Source organism: Chiloscyllium plagiosum, chromosome 37 (genome assembly GCF_004010195.1).
Source record: "Chiloscyllium plagiosum isolate BGI_BamShark_2017 chromosome 37, ASM401019v2, whole genome shotgun sequence".
Classification (NCBI taxonomy): domain Eukaryota; kingdom Metazoa; phylum Chordata; class Chondrichthyes; order Orectolobiformes; family Hemiscylliidae; genus Chiloscyllium; species Chiloscyllium plagiosum.
Genome location: NC_057746.1, coordinates 10,497,857 through 10,514,820, shown reverse-complemented (window position 1 = coordinate 10,514,820; position 16,964 = coordinate 10,497,857). Strand labels below are relative to the sequence as shown.

Below are 16,964 nucleotides of genomic sequence, written 5' to 3'. Positions count from 1 at the left end.
TTTTGTTTTGTTTTGTCAAATTTTGGCTATTGTATATTTGAGCCAATTGTATATCAATGTTTATATCTGAGAGTTTTGTTTATTTTTGTAAACTTGTAAAAATGTTAAATTTCTAATTAAAATATCTATATATAAAAAAAGGGGTAGACCATTTAGGACAGAGATGAGGTGAAACCTCTTCACCCAGAGAGTGGTGGCTGTGTGGAATGCTCTGCCCCAGAGGGCAGTGGAGGCCCAGTCTCTGGATTCATTTAAGAAAGAGTTGGATAGAGCTTTCAAAGATGTGGAATTAAGGGTTCTGGAGATAAGGCAGGAAGAGGATACTGATTAGGAATGATCAGCCATGATCATATTGAATGGCGGTGCACGCTCGAAGGGCTGAATGGCCTACTCCTGCACCTATTGTCTATTGGCTATATGTTGCAGGTCTAATATTTATAAGATTGCAACGTTATCGAATTGTTTTCCTAATTTACATTGGAATGAAAATATCATTGAACTAATTCGCACTAATACCTGACAAAACCTGATAACTGAGCTGTTGAAAATCAAAGGAGGGCCCAGGTTATTTTGTCGGGAAGAAGATGTAATCAGCATTAGAAACAGAATCACAATTGAGTGCTGTCAGATTGCAAGCAGATGTGTTTTGAATTCAGTGTTTAATTTTAAACAACTAAAAATGGCTCTAAAGTATCACTGATCACAACATCAACTGAATGAGCTTCGATCAGCTTTGCTTTATCATGGAGGTGTCCTTAGGAACTGAACTTTTTTATTTCGACATACACAATTCATCTTTCATGATCCGGGATGAGAGGAATGATCCAGTGGAGGATAAAAATCTTAGTGGTATACCATATAGAATTCTTAGTTGAGTTTGCGTTTGACTTAACAAACAGTAACTTACAGATGACTTTCAACGAGCTTAGATAATTAGCCTAACATATGCTTGCGAGTGAATCTATAGGAAATACCTAACAGTTCTACAGTTAACATTTACCTATCCGAGAAAGCATACGAGGCTTTACTTTCTATCTTTACCTAAGAATCAAATTGGACTGGCATGGATGGAGGATTAGTAAAAAGGCAGGATGCAGAGAAGCTGAATAAATGTGCCATTCTCAGAATCTCAGGAACAGGGAATGTCCATCAATGTCCAACACCAAGAGTGGACCAGTAATACAACAACATACACAAATGGACGAAGCCTTAAAAACATAATTTCTGTTCTGTGACTGACATAAGTGGTGAGGGAGCTTCCAGAATGAAACAATAACATATATCCTCATCCTCATAAACCTACCTGTCAATATGCGTCTGAGCTTAAGAACTTTGAGAGGAGTGGCACTGTACATTCAATGTGGAAATAAAGTCCCATCTTTGCTTTGCGAGCATCGTCCCTCATGTTTTTTTTTTTTTGCATGACCACTGGGCTAATTGGGACAAACTATGATCATACCTAACAACTCCAGCCTGTAAATCCGTGAGGAACTGCAAACCATCAAGAATAGCAGAATTTACTTAACATAATCACTGAAACCTCATGTCTCAGCATGTCTCCCATTCTAAAACTGCTGCCAGACAGGGGATTCACCATGGTTCAATGAGGAATGTAAGTGGAAAGTTGATGTTATCGTTATGATAATGTATCAACCTCGTGAAGCTGCAAGGCAGGACTAAAACGTCAGACAGCTGAAGTAAGATACTATAGACAAAGCAAGGTTCTCCCAAAACTGATTAGTCAGATGTAAGCTCTGCCGTCCTGCCACACCCAGTCACGACTAGTAGCGACAACTGAACAAATGGAGGGGCGAATCGACAAATATTGCCACCATTTTCAAGGGAGCCCAGCACATCAATGCATAACACAGACTGAAGTATTTCCTTAAGTATTTAGCTAGAAAGATCGAGTGGATGATCTGCATTTGTTTGCTACTGAGTTCCCACTTCACAAATGCCTATCTTCAACGAATTTTATTCACTGTTTTTGTTTTCTTGATGTCACACAAAGTCAATGGATCAGTTTTTGTCCAATTTGTGCAGGAGGGTTTCCTGACACAGTATTTCGAACGGCCGGCAAAAAGGGAGGCCAAACTGGATCTGGTGTTTGGCAATGAAATCAGGCCAGGGGTTTGATTTAATGGTAGGTGAGCACTTTGGAGAAAGTGACCATCATTCAGTTATGTTTAGTTTAGCAATGGAAATGGATATGTACATGCCACAGAGCAAGAATTATCGTTGGGGGAAAGGCAATTATAATGAGATTAGGCAAGACTTAGGATGCATAAAATGGGGTTGCAAAATGCAGGGTAATGTGGAGCTGGTTTAAGGAACAGATATTAATCGTCCCTGTCAGGCAGGTAGGAAGTGACAAGGTAAGGGAAGTGTAGTTTATTACAGAAATTTCATATCTTGTTAAGCGGAAGAAGGAGGCTTATGAGATGATGAGCCAAGATGATTCAGAAGAGGCAATGGAGAGTTACAGATTAATTCGGAAGGATTTAAAGAAAAGGTTAACAAGAGCAAGGAGAGGACATGAGCGGTCTTTCGCAGGTAGAATAAAGGAGAATGCTAAAGCTTTCCATAGGTATGTGAGGATTAAAAGGACGACTATAGTAGGAATAGGGCCAGTCAAGGACAGAAGTAGGAAGTGTATGGATCCTGTGGAGATGTGGGATTTATCAGATGATTCTCTGGAAAGCTTGGGAGAGGTGGTGGAGACTTTGGCTTTGATCTTTGAGTCGTTATTGTCCAAAAGTTTAGTACGAGAGGACTGTAGGATTGTAAATGTGCGTTTGTTGAAGGGCATTAGAGATGATCCAGATAATTATAGACCGGTGAGCCTTATGTCTGTTGTTGGATAAATTGTGGAAAGGGTTATAAGAGACAGGGTTTATAAGCAAGAATTTGATTACAGATCGTCAATATGGTTTGGTCAATGGCAGGTCATGTCTCAAACCTGATTGAGTTTTTGGAGAAGGTGGCCAAGCATGTGGATAAGGATAGGGCAGTTGAGCTGGTGCACATGAACTTCAGTAAGGCCTTTGATAAAGTTCCAAGTGGTTGGCTGTTGGAGAAAATGCAGAGGCATGGGATTGTGGGTGATTTAGCAGTTTGGATTAGAAACTGACTTTCTGTAAGAAGGCACAGAGTGGTAGTTGACGGAAAATATTCAGCCTGGAGTCTGGTTTCTTGTGGTCTACCACAATGATCTGTTTTGGGACCACTGCTGTTTGTTATTTTATAAATGGCCGAGATGCAGGCATAGGTGAATGGGTTAGTACGTTTGCAGATGACACTAAAGTTGGAGTAGTGGACAGTGTGGAAGAATGTTGCAGGTTGCAGGCGGACTTGCATAAACGGCAGAATTGGGCTGAAACGTGGCAAATGGAGTTCAATGCAAATAAATGTGAAGTGATTCACTTTGAGAAGAATAACAGGAAGGTAGAATAATGAGTCAATGGAAAGATTCTTGGTAGTGTGGATATGCAGAGGAATCTTGAAGTCCTTGTACTAGCTCCCTGAAATTTGCCACCCAGTTTGAGAATGCTGTTAAGAAGGCATATGGTGTGTTAGGATATATTGGCAGAGGGTTTGAGTTCTGGAGCCTTAATTTCATGCTGCATATATACAAAACTCTAATGTGGCTGCAGTTGGAATATCGTGTACAATTCTGGTTGCGCTATTACAGGAAAGATGTGGAAGTATTGGAAAAGGTGCAGAGGAGATTTACCAGGATCTTGGCTGGTCTGGAGGGAAGGCTGAGAGAATTTGATCTGTTTTCATTGGAAAGAAGACAGCTAAGAGGGGATTTGATAGAGACATATAAGATCAACAGTGGATAAGTTAGGGTAGACAGTGAAAGTCTGTTCCTTCGGATGATGACGTCAGCTTGTACGAGCGGGCATAGCTACAAATTGAGGGGTGATCGATTGAAGACAGATGTCAGAGGTAGGTTCATTACTCAGAGGCGTAAGAGCGTGGACTGCCCTGATTGCCAATGTAGTTAACTCAACTCCATTCGGGCGATTTAAACATTCCTTGGATAAGCACATGGATGCTAATGGGATAGTGTAAGAGGATGGGCTTAGATTAGTTCACAGGTTGGAGCAACATTGAGGCTGAAGGGCCTGTTCTGCGCAGTATTGTTTTATGTTCTGTGAATGCTGCAAATGCAATTGACCCTGGTAACACCCTGGCAACAGTACTGAAGTCGTGTTCCAAACTAACGTCGCTGTGATAAGCTCTTTAATTACAGATATATCAATGTCATTTACCAAGAAATTTGTGGAAAATTGACCAGGTACAGTGTATCCCGAAGAAAGGATGGTAAATCCAAACCAGGATTTAATGCTCTATTAATAAACGGTGAATTGTCATCAAAGTGTTAGCACGAGTCATTAACAGTGCTATCAATCAGTACTGTATAATAATCTGCTCACCATCATTGAATCTAACTATAGAGGTCAGAGCGTCATTCAAATTTTGCTCCAAACATAGGAAGTAAAACTGATCTCGGATGATGAGACGTAAATAATTAGCTAGACAGCAAGCCTGCACTTAGCCAAGTTTGCTATCAAAGTCAATAAGATAAACTGTGACCATTGGATACAGTGTCAATACATTCAATGGATATATGTCTCCTTTTGTTGGTGACACACCTTGCACAAATGAAGATAGTTTTGGCTTTTGGAGGACATCAGCTCAAGGTTAGCAAAGAATGAGTTTGATTTGATTTGAGTTATTGTCGTCAAATGTACCTGTGTGAAATGAAATGTTTTCTTTTGCATATAGTACGGGCAGATCACACCATACAAGATCATAGGATGATAGACAATAGACAATAGACGCAGGAGTAGGCCATTCTGCCCTTCGAGTCTGCATCACTATTCAATATGATCATGGCTGATCATCCTTAATCAATATCCTGTTCCTGCCTTAGCCCCATAACCCTTGATTCTACTATCCTTCAGAGCTCTATCCAACTCTTTATTAAATGAATCCAGAGACTGGGCCTCGCTGCCCGCTGGGGCAGAGCATTCCACACAACCACCACTCTTTGGGTGAAGACGTCTCTCCTCATCTCTGTCCTAAATGGTCTACCCCGTATTTTTAAGCTGTGTCCTCTTGTTCGCTACTCACCTATCAGCGGAAACATGTTTTCTGCCTCCAGAGTGTCCAATCCTTTCATAATCTTTTATGTCTCAATCAGATCCCCACTCAGTCTTCTAAGCGCAAGGGTATACAAGCCCAGTCGCTCCAGTCCTTCAGAGTAAGGTAGTCCCGCTATTCCAGGAATTGAACTCGTGAACCTACGGTGCACTTGCTCAATATCCAGAATGTCTTTCCTCAAATTTGGAGACCAGAACTGCCCACAATACTCCAGGTGTGGTCTCACCAGGGCCCTGTACAACTGCAGAATAACCTATTTGGTTCTATACGCGATCTCTCTTGTTATGAAGGCCAGCATGATATTAGCCTTCTTCGCTACCTGCTGTACCTGCATGCTTACCTTCTTTGACTGGTGTCCAAGAACACCCAGATCGCTTTGCACTGCCCCTTTGCCTAAATTGATTCAATTTAGGTAGTAATCAGCCTTCCTGTTCTTGCCACCAAATTGGATAACCATACATTTATCCACATTAAACTGCACCTGCCATGCATCTGCCCACTCACCTAACTTGTCCAGGTCACCCTGTAATCTCCTAACATCCTCATCACATTTCACCCTGCCACCCAGCTTAGTATCAGCAAATTTGCTAATGTTATTACTGATACCATCTTGTATATCATGGATATATATTGTAAAAAGCTGCTGTCCCAGCACTGATCCCTGCGGTATCCCACTGGTCACTGCCCGCCATTCCGAAATGGAGTCGCTTATCACTACTCTTTGTTTCCTGTTGGCCAACCAACTTTTAATCCAAGTTCGTACTTTGCCCCCAACACCATGCGCCCTAATTTTGTTCACTAACCTCCGATATGGGACTTTATCAAAAGTTTTCTGAAAGTCCAGGTACACTACATCTACTGGATCTCCCTAGTCCATCTTCAGAGTTACATCCTCTAAACATTCCAGAAGATTAGTCAAGCATGATTTCTCCTTCATAAATCCATGCTGACTCTTACCTATCCTGTTATAACTATCCAGATTTGCCGTAATTTCATCCTTTATAATAGACTCCAGCACCTTTCCCACCACTGAGGTCAGACTAACTGGTCTATAATTCCGTGCTTTCTCTCTCCCACCTTAAAAAGTGGTACAACATTAGCCACCCTCCAATCTACAGGAACTGGTCCTGAATCTATTGAACTCTGGAATATAATCACCAACGCATCCACAATTTCTCGAGCCACCACCTTCAGTACCCTGGGATGTAGACCATCAGGCCCCGGGGACTTATCAACCATCAGAGCTAACAGTCTCTCCAACACCACTTCCTGGCAAATATAAATTCCCTTCAGTTCAGGTCCTTCAGCCACTGTTACCTCAGGGAGATTGCTTGTGTCTTCCCCAGTGAACACAGATCTGAAATACCAATTCAATTCTTCTGCCATTTCTTTGTTCCCCGTAATATATTCCCCTGTTTCTGTCTTCAAGGACCCAATTTTAGTCTTAACCATTTCTTTGCCTTTCACATAGCTTAAACGCTTTTATTATCTTCCTTTATATTATTGGCCAGTTTACCTTAGTACCTCATTTTTCCTCTGCGTATTTCCTTCTTAGTAATCCTCTGTTCCTCTTTAAAAGCTTCCAGTTCCTCAGATGGACCATTTTCCCACTTTGCTATGTTATACTTTTTCTCTTAACTTTATGTTTCTTAACTTCGCTCTTCAGCCACGGCCACCCATCCCTCCTCCTAGGATCTTTCTTTCTTTTTGAAATGAACTGATCCTGCATCTTCTGCATTATAAACAGAAATATCTGCCATTGTTCCTCCACTGTCATCCCTGCTAAGGTATTTCACCATTAAACTTTGTCCAGCTCCTTCCTCATAGCTCCAAAGTTCCCTTTATTCAACAGAAATATTGTCACTTCTGATTGTACCCACTCCCCCTAAAATTGCAGATTGAAGCTTATTGTATTAACGTCACTACTTCCCAATGGCTCCTTCACTTTGAGGTCCCTGATAATTCTGGTTCGTTGCAAAATACCAGGTCCAGAATTGCCTTCTCCCTGCCAGGCTCCAGCATCAGGTGTTCTAAGAATCCATCTCGGAGGCATTCCACAAAGTCTCTTTCTTGAGGCTCAATACCATCCTGATTCTCCCAGTCTACCTGCATGTTGAAATCTCCCATAACAACTGTAGTAACATCTTTGCGACAGGCCCATTTCAGCTCCTGATTCAACTTACATCCGACATCCAGAATACTATTTGGGGACCTGTAGATAAGTCCGATGAGGGTCTTTTTACTCTTAGAATTTCTCAGCTCTATGCATACTGACTCTACCTCCCCTGATTCTAGGTCCCCCCGCGCAAGGGACTGAATATCATTCGTTACCAACATGGCCAACCCACCCCCTCTGACCGTCAATCTTTCCTTACGATAGCACGTGTAGCCTTGAATATTAATTTCCCAGGCCCTGTCCACTTGAAGCCACGTTTCAGTAATCCCCACAATATCGTATCTGCCAATGTCCAAAAGAGCGTCAAGGTCATCCATCTTATTTCTAATGCTTCGTGCATTCATACATAGTATTTTCAATTTGTTACTGCCCTCATCCTTTCCACCAACTCCTATTTCACTCATCCTTACAGCATGATCCATTTTTGAGTTTTCTGCTTCATTGATACAGTTGTCTTTCTTGACTTCCCTTGTTCTAACATTCCCTTCAATTTCCTTCTGAAGCATTCCTTCCAACACGCCCCCCCCCCCGCTACTTAGTTTAAACGCAGCTGTGTTGCAGTAGCAAACCTGCTTGCCAGAATTCTGGCCCCAACCTATTAAGGTGCAAACCGTCTCTCTTATATAATTTATGCTTACCACAAAACATACCCCAGTGATCCAAGAATTTAAATCCTTGCTTCCTGCACCAGTTCCCATCCACACGTTCAAGTCCATAATCTCCTTGTTTCTGGTCTCACCAGCCCGAGGAGCTGGAAGCAAACCGGAAATAACCACCCTGGACGTCCTGCTTTTCAGACTTCTTCCTAGTTCTCCGAAGTCCCGCTGTAGTATATTACTCCTCCTCTTCCCAACATCATTTGTGCCGACATGTACCACCATCTCTGGCTCTTCATCTTCGTCCTTGAGGATTTCCTGCACTCTTCCTGTGATGTCTTTAACTCTGGCACCAGGAAGGCAACACTACATCCTTATGTCCCGCCTGCTGCCACAAAAACTCCAGTCTGTTCCTCTGATTATGGAGTCCCCAGTTACTGATAGTACAGAGCAGGAATGCAAATAACTACAAATAAAGTGCACAAAGGCAAGATCAGCAGTTGATTTGAAATTTGGGAGGTCCATTCAGCAGTCTAATATCAGCTGGGAAGATGATGCTTCTGAAGCTGTTCGTACATGTGTTTATATTTTTGTATTTGCTGCCTGACAGAAGAGGCTATAACCAGGGTGGGAGGGGTCTTTGATGATGGCCTTTCAAGGGCAGTGAGAAGTGTAGATGAAGTGAATGAACTTTGGCTTGTGTGATGTACTGGGCTGAGTTCAAACTCTTAGAAGTTTCTTGCAGTCATGGGCAGAGCAGTTGCCATAGCAAGCCATGATGCATCCCAATAAAATGCCTCTATGGTGCATCTGTAAAAGTTGGAGAGAGTCCTTATGGACATGTCAAATTTTCTTAACCTCTTGACGAAGAAGAGGCAGTGTTGTGCCTTATTAACTGTCATAATAACTTGGTTAGTCCAGGACAGATTGTTGGTGAACTCTGTCCCCTTTGACATTTGTGATCATCACCAACAATCAAAATTTAACTATGATGCTAATCTAACACTTGTTAGAGGTCTTACAGTTATCGCGATATATCGCATGGAAACACGTATTTCAGTCCAACTTCGAGTAATTGAGTCATAGAGATGTACATCAGGGAAACAGACGCTTCGGTTGATCTCGTCCATGCTGACCAGATATTTCAACCCAATCTAGTCTCACCTGCCAGCACCTGACCCATATCCCTCCAGGCTCTTCCTATTCACATATCGATCCAGATGCCTTTTAAATGTTGCAGTTGTAGTATTCTCCACCACTTCCCCAGGCAGCTCTTCCCGTACCCGTACCACCCTCCACGTGAAAATGTTGCCCCTTAGGTCTCTTTTATATCTTTCTCCCTCACCCTAAACTTATGCACTCTAGTTCTGTACTCAATCCACCCCAGGGAAAAGACTTTGTCTATTTATCGTATCCATGCGCCTCATGATTTTATATACCTCTAAGTTCACCCCTCGGCCTCCGACACTCCAGGGATAACAGCCCCAACCTATTCAGACGCTCCCTACAGCTCAAATCCTTCAACCCTGTCAATACCCTTGTTAATCTTTCCTGAACCGTTTCAAGTTTCACAATATATTTCCGATAGGAAGGAGACCAGAATTGCACGCAATATTCCAACAGTGGCCTAACCAATGTCCTGGACATCCGCAACATGACCTTCCAACTACTGTACTCAATAATCTGACAAACAATGGAAAGCTTTCTAAATGTCTTCTTTACTATCCAATCTACCTGCGACTCCACTTTCAAGGAGCTATGAACCTGCACTCCAAGGCCTCTTTGTTCAGCAACACTGCCGAGGACTTTAACATTAACAATATAAGTCCTGCTAAGATTTGCTTTCCCAAAATGCAGCACCTCACATTTATCTAAATTAAACTCCATCTGCCACTTCTCAGCGCATTGGCCCGTTTGATCAAGATCCCATTGTAATCTTATGGAACCTTGTTCGCTGTTCACTACACCTCCAATTTTGGTGTCATCTGCAAACTATACCTCTCATGCTCACATCCAAATCAGATATATAAATGATGAAAAGTAGTGGACCAAGCACCGATCTTGTAGCACTCCACTGGTCACAGGCCTCCAGTCTGAAAAACATCCTCTACACCACAGTCTGCCTTCTACCTTTGAACCAGTTCTGCTTCCAAATGGCGAGTTCTCCCTGTATTCCATGAGATCTAAGCTTGCTAACCACTCTCTCATGGGGAACCTTGTTGTACGCCTTATTGAAGTCCATGTGTAGCACACCTATCACTTTGCTCTCATCAAAACTTTGTTACTTTTTAAAAAAAATATTCAATCAAGTTTGTGAGACATGATTTCCCACGTATAAATCCATGTTGACTATCCATAATGAATCATTTCTTTTCCAAGTACATGTACATCCTGTCCCTTAAGATTCCCTCCAATAACATGCCCACCACCAACGTCAGGCTCATTGGCTATAGTTCCCTGGCTTGTCCTTACCACGGTTCTTAAATAGTGACACCATATTAGACAACCTCCAGTCTTCTGGCACTTCACCTGTGACTATCGATGATACAAATATCTCATTAAGAGACCCATCAATCACTTCCCTAGCTTCCCACAGAGTTCTTTAGGACCCCTGATCGGGGCTTGGGGATTTATCCACTTTTATGCGTTTCAAGACATCCAGAACTTCCTCGTCTGTAATATGGACATTTTTCAAGATGTCACCATCCATTTCCCGTCATTCTATATCTTCCATCTTCTTTTCCACAGTCAATACTGATGCAAAATACTGGTTTAGTATCTGCCCCATTTCCTATGGTTCCATACAAAGGCTGCCTTGCTGATCTTTGAGGGGCCCTGTCCCCTCCATAGTTACCCTTTTGGCCTTAACGTATTTGTAAAAACGGTTTGGATTCTCCTTCCCTCTATTTGCCAAAGCTATCTCATCTCCCCCTTTGCCCTCCTGATTTTTCTTTTAAGTATACTCTCGCTGTCTTTATATTCTTCTTAGGATTCAATCGATCTATCCTCTGTTTATTCTGCCCATGCTGACTCGGTCCCCGAAACTGAGTTCATCCTATTTTCCTGAGTTTTGTCGACACCCTTCTAAATCTTTCCAAACCATGTCCAAATTTCCTTTAAAAGTTGTAATTGTACCTGTCTCTATCACTTCCTCTGGTAGATTGTTTCATTTCCACACTACCCGCTGTGTGAAATGGTTGTCTTTTGGGCCCCCTTCAAGTCTTTCCACTCATCTTAAACATAGGCCCTCACGTTTTGGACTCTCCTACTCTGGGGACAAAGACCTTGGCTATTCATCTTATCCATGCCCCTCATTTTCTTTTACACTTCTGTATGGTAACCCATCAGCCGCCTAGAGTCCATGGAAACTGGTCCCAGCCAATCGAGTCTCTCCCTGTGACTCAAGCCTTCCAGTCTTGACAACATCCGTGTCAATCTTTTTTTTTTGCAGCTTTCCGTTTCATAAAATCCGTGTATAACTGGGTAAACAGAATTGCGTGAAGTATGCAAATAAGGTGTCACCAATGTTTTGTACAGCTACAGAATGATGTTCTAACTCCTGTACTCAGTGCCCTTAATGATGAACGCAAGCACACCAAACAACTTTTTCGCCACCCTGTTTACCTGTGACACCACTTACAAGGAACTCTACTTGAACCCTTAGATCTCTGTTTGACAAAACTCCACAGTTCCCTACCATCAGCTGTGTAAGTCCTAGCCTGGAACCAGCAATGCTCCTTATGGAACATCACTAGTGACAGGCCTCTGGTCTGAAAAACAACCCTCTACACCACCGTCTGTCTCGTACCATAAGCCAATTTTGTATCCAAATGACTAGGTATCCCTGGATCTAATGTGATCTGATCTTATTAGCCTGTCTAGTATGTGGTGTCCTGTCGGAAGTCTTTCTAAAGTGCATGTCGACAATGTCTACCATATGCTCTCATGTATCGTCTTGATAAAGTCTTCAATATCTCAAAGTTGTGAGACTTGACTTCCTGTGCACAAAACCAAGCTTCTTATCCCTAACTAGTTCTTGCTTTTCCAAATGCATGCAAACCCTGTTGCCCAAAATCCCCTCCAACAACTTACCTACCACTAACATTAGGCTCGCTGTCTGTAGTTCACTGGCTATGACTTGTAGCCTTTCTTAACCAGTCTTCCAGCATCTTACCTGTGCTTATCGATGATTAACCTACCTCAGCCACAGGTTCTGCAAATTCTTCCCTCGCTTCCCACAATGTCTTGCGATGCACTGCATCAGGTCCCATAGATTTATCAAACGTCATGTATTTCAAGGCTGCCAGGGTTACATCTTTTGTGATGTGGACCCTTTTCTATACATTATTTACTGCCCTGAATTCCCCAATCTTCACGTCTCTCTCCACACTAAATACAGCTGAGAAATATTAATTTAGGATTTCATCCATCTTGTCTCGCTCCACACATATACAAGTTCTTGATCTTTAAGCGGTCTGTAATGTCCCTAGTTTATCTTGAATGTTTAGATTTTTAACACATTTTTAGTTCTAACAGTACACTGTAATGCTTCGAAATACCTGGAGGTGCTCAAAATAGTGTACAAGGCCAGCTTACAAATAAATTGAACAAATAATATGGAAGAGTTCCATGAATCTAATTTCACTGCATTCCTGGGTGATATGAAGAATTCAAAAAATGCTTTACATGAAGTGTTGTCGACCAAGGAACCTGCGTAGAAGTTGTTTAGTGCCGTAGTCCAGCTGGTAGTGGAGGAACTCCATAATATTTGTAAAAGATTTCAGTTAGAAGGCAAATCGGTAGTGAAGCAACAGTTACAAAATGTCATCTTCAAAATTCATGAATTATGATTATTTAATCAAATTTTCTGGAAAAACACAGTAGCAGCAACTGTGGATAGAAAACTGAGTTCACATTTTGGATCCATTAACACCTCTTCAGAACAGATTATACCTCGGAAATGCTTGGTGTATGAGCTGATAAAAGAAGGTGGTGGGAGCAGAGACAATGAAGATTAGGTGGCGATTGAGCCAGAGAGAGAGGATAGCAATTGGGCAGCCAAAGAAGTGGTCAGCCTGGGACAATCAACAGCTACTAACTGAATTCATTATTATCTGACAGTAGGGTGGTTGGGGTAGCAGCCCTCATGATGACAATGCCTGTTTTGTTGGTGTTGGGATAGCGAGATGGAAGAGAAGATGGAAGCCCTAAAAGTAATGACAAAACAACAAAAAGCTGGAAGAAACTAAACAAGTACGGCTGCTTTTTTTGGGAGAAAACAGTTAAGACATGCATCCAGTGACCTTTCTTCAAAACTGAAGGTAGCTTGAAAAGGTTGGAAGTTATGCAGGAGATTGATTGATTAGGTGGAGATAGTGCATGAAGAGAGGGAGAGAAGTACAATTGGACAAAGGACTAGATAAACATCCGCCTGAAAGAATTAATAACTGCTATGCTAACTATTAGTTATTGACAATAGGTTGTGTTGCAGCAGTCCATGTGATGAAAGGACCTGGTGTGTGAAGTGTGTGGTAAGGACTTGGAGAAGATGCTGATCCCTAAAAATGTTCAACTCAATATTGAGTCCGGAACATGAAAATGAGGTGTTGTCTTTCTAGCTTGCGCTGAACCTCGCTGGGGCACTACAGAAACCCGACTTATCCCAAAAGTGCAAGTTGTTGTCAGACGAGTTTTAGCTTCAGCATTTAACATGGAATATATTCAAGGGTCATGTTTGCAGTGCTTTGAGTAATGACCATTAAACAGATTAACCTTCTGAGACAGAAAACTGATCATCACGCTCACACTTAATTGGAAGACTCTTTCTTTTTAAAACTGTGCATACTCCTTCACAACTCCACTAACCATAAACATAACCCTGCGGTAGGAGGGGAACAAGTGTACAAACCTATGTCAATGCAACTATTACACTTACTACCTTGATGACATCTGAGAAGTTTTAGCATGTAACATACTCTGCAACAATCATGCCCAACTTGTTCCTTTATTTTTGACGGAAAGATAAGACTTAGAGTCATGGACAGACAGTCAGAGTTATTTAGCACAGTAATCATCCCTTTGGTCCAAGTCATTCATGCCAGCAGATATCCTAATTTAATCCATGCCATTTACTAGCATTTGGCCCATGTCCCTCTAAACCCTTCCTATTCTGATACCCATTCAGATGCTATTAAACATACTAATGTCAAGAGTTTCCACCACTGCCTCTGTCAGTTCACACCATACAAAAAACCCTCTTCATGCAACAAAAGTTGCCCCTTAGATCCCTTTTAAATATTTCCTTTCTGAACTTAAAATACTACCCTTTATTTTCAGACTTCCTGACCCTGGGAAAATACTTGACCCTAACCATGCCTCTCATGTTTTCAATAAACCTTGATACACTCGACCTTCAGAGAAAATATCCCCAACCAATTCATCCTCTTCTACAAGCTCTCAACCCCCAATACACGTTTTGTAAAATTATGTACTTGCATACAAGGGTGAATGCCTACTTCCAGATGTTTGGGGTATAAAGATAAAGAATAAGAGGCTGAAATTTCATTTGAAGTGATTTGCAATGGAAGAAAGGGTAACGTTTTTACCAAGTGATGTGTGCCTGTGGTATTACCTTGCACGTTTTCTGACACAAAAATGTAACATGCAAGATTACAGTAGCTCGGGGGACGATTGGTAAAGCGAGTTTGGAGACCTAGGACTAGTATGGCAAATATAATTCAGGTTTTTTCTCTTCTGGTGGGCGTGTTGACTGGTGACATGGGCTATTTGGTGAAAGCGGCATGTTACCTTGCGGAACGTGTATATTTTCCATTTGTCAAGAGTCATTATAACAAAATGAGCAGCTGTTCTGTGTTTAAGCGTGCGTGACTAATCAGCCATTGCCTAATTAGCTCACGTGGGATTTCTCTCAGGTTTAAGTGAAACGTTATATTGAAGAATCCATCGGCTTTTCCATTGGAACTATTACCATTAGCTTCATTTCTCGGATGGATCCATCAATACTGAGGAATATTGAAGCTGTGTACTACCCTATTCTTGCAATTATTGGAGTTCCTGGTAAGTTACGACTATTTTGCGATCAGACTGCATATTTCAACAATTCATACCTTTGTTTCTTGCATAATTTGTTAGAAAGGAAGTTGTACTTTTAAGTAACTCGATAATCACTTATCTTTTGTTTTTCTTTTCTTAATAAACATCCTCCATCTCGCGATAAGTTTGCAGAGATGAAGGAGAGGAATTATACTATTAATGGTGGTGTTGTAGAACAGAGACCTCAGGGCTCAGGTACATAATCATTTCAAATTTGCGTCACAGATAGACAGGGTAGTTAAGAAGGTGATTAACATGTTTGGCTTCATTGTTCAGACCTTTGAGTATGGGAGTTCAGACTTCATGTTCAGGTTGGAGAGGACACTGGAGAAGCCATTTCGGAGTTCCGAATGCAGTTCTGGTCCCCCTACATGAGAAAAGATGTTAAACTGGAGAGGATTCAGAACGCGTTTACCAGGATGTTCTCGGGAAAGGAGTGTTTGAGAAAGAAAAATAGACAAAACAGTCTGGGACATTTTCTTTTTAAAAAAGAACTGGACCGAGGATGGTAGGCCAGTGACGTCATTGTTTTATAAACATCAATGAAGGGTACAGACAAACTGAAAGTAACGAATCTTTTACATCAGATGAAGGCATTAACAAAGGGCGAGGGGAAAACTTTGAGGTGAGACGGAAATGATTTAACGAAGCACATGAGGGGCATCTAATCTACAAAGAGTGTGGTCCATGTGTGCCATGAACTGTCATTGGAAGTTGTGGCTGTAGGTACATTTACAATGATTATAAGATATTTGGATACTTTAATGTAAAGGAAAGGTTTGTAGCGATCATGGCCAAACGCAGGCAGGTGGGACTAGTTTCATTGGGGAACATGGTCGGCACAGACTCGTTAGACCAAAGGTCTGTTTCTGTGCTGTATGACATTCTGAATCTAAGATTGGTTCTCTTCTGAAGACACTGCATTCCAAGAAGAGAAACAAGGACTCTGTTAGGGAGAAAGCGGCAGGACTGACAGTCTGGGTGGAGGTGTTCTTTGAGTCGAGTTTCAAAATTCGGATGATGTGTAATTTGAAAACAAATTAGTAATGTCACCATTCGCAATTCAGGCTCTCCTTTGCGGTTTATGAGCCGAGAGACTACCAATGGGCGATGGTGCACAGTGAAACTTTGAGAAATATTTCCGTTCCTTTTATGTATAGTCAACACTAAACACTACAGCGCCAGTGATAGATGGAACAATTGGTTAACGAGACAAAACATCAAAATTGAGCATCTTTGTTCTGATGGTGTCGAGAAGTCAGATATTATTCCGAATGCATAAATTAGGGGAGTGGAAGGTATGGAATGATACTCCCGCAATCTTGAAATGCTGCTGCAAATTAGTGAGTTCGGAAAATGTACCAAGGACATTCCACTGATTTCTGTAGCCTCAAAGTCAGCATTTCACAGCGTAATAACCATGCTTTGATACCCAGTCCACTGTTAATTTCAGGATCGCTTCTCAGTTAATGCGGTTGCATTTTGTTTTTACAAATATTTTCAGGTATAGCAACACGACCATAGGGGGTCTCGTCAGGTCCACACCCCCCACCAACCCAACCTCCACTCCCGGCACCTTCCCCTGCAACAGCAAGAAATGCAAAACTTGCGCCCACACCTCCCCCCTCACTTCCCTCCAAGGCCCCAAGGGATACTTCCATATCCGCCACAAATTCACCTGCAACTCCACACACATCATCTATTGCATCCACTGCACCCGATGTGGCCTCCTCTATATTGGGGAGACAGGCTGCCTACTTGCGGAACATTTCAGAGAACACCTCTGGGACACCCGGACCAACCAACCCAACCACCCCGTGGCTCAACACTTCAACTCCCCCTCCCACTCCACCAAGGACATGCAGGTCCTTGGACTCCTCCACCGCCAGACCATAGCAACACGACGG

General features: G+C 42.1%; 1 protein-coding gene across 2 annotated transcripts in view; it reads left to right on the top strand.

The window, feature by feature from the left end:
• LOC122541157 (probable G-protein coupled receptor 139) overlaps positions 1-16,964 on the top strand; it is a 43,784-nt gene that overhangs the window by 21,846 nt on the left and 4,974 nt on the right. Inside the window, exon 1 of one of the 2 annotated variants that reach the window (XM_043677768.1) lies at positions 14,918-15,021. The exons of the other annotated variant lie outside the window; for it this stretch is intronic. Within the exon in view, the coding sequence (XP_043533703.1) occupies positions 14,952-15,021 (70 nt within the window). The 5' untranslated portion in view covers positions 14,918-14,951. Of the gene's footprint in view, positions 1-14,917; positions 15,022-16,964 lie in introns of those variants that run through there. 2 annotated transcript variants of the gene reach the window in all.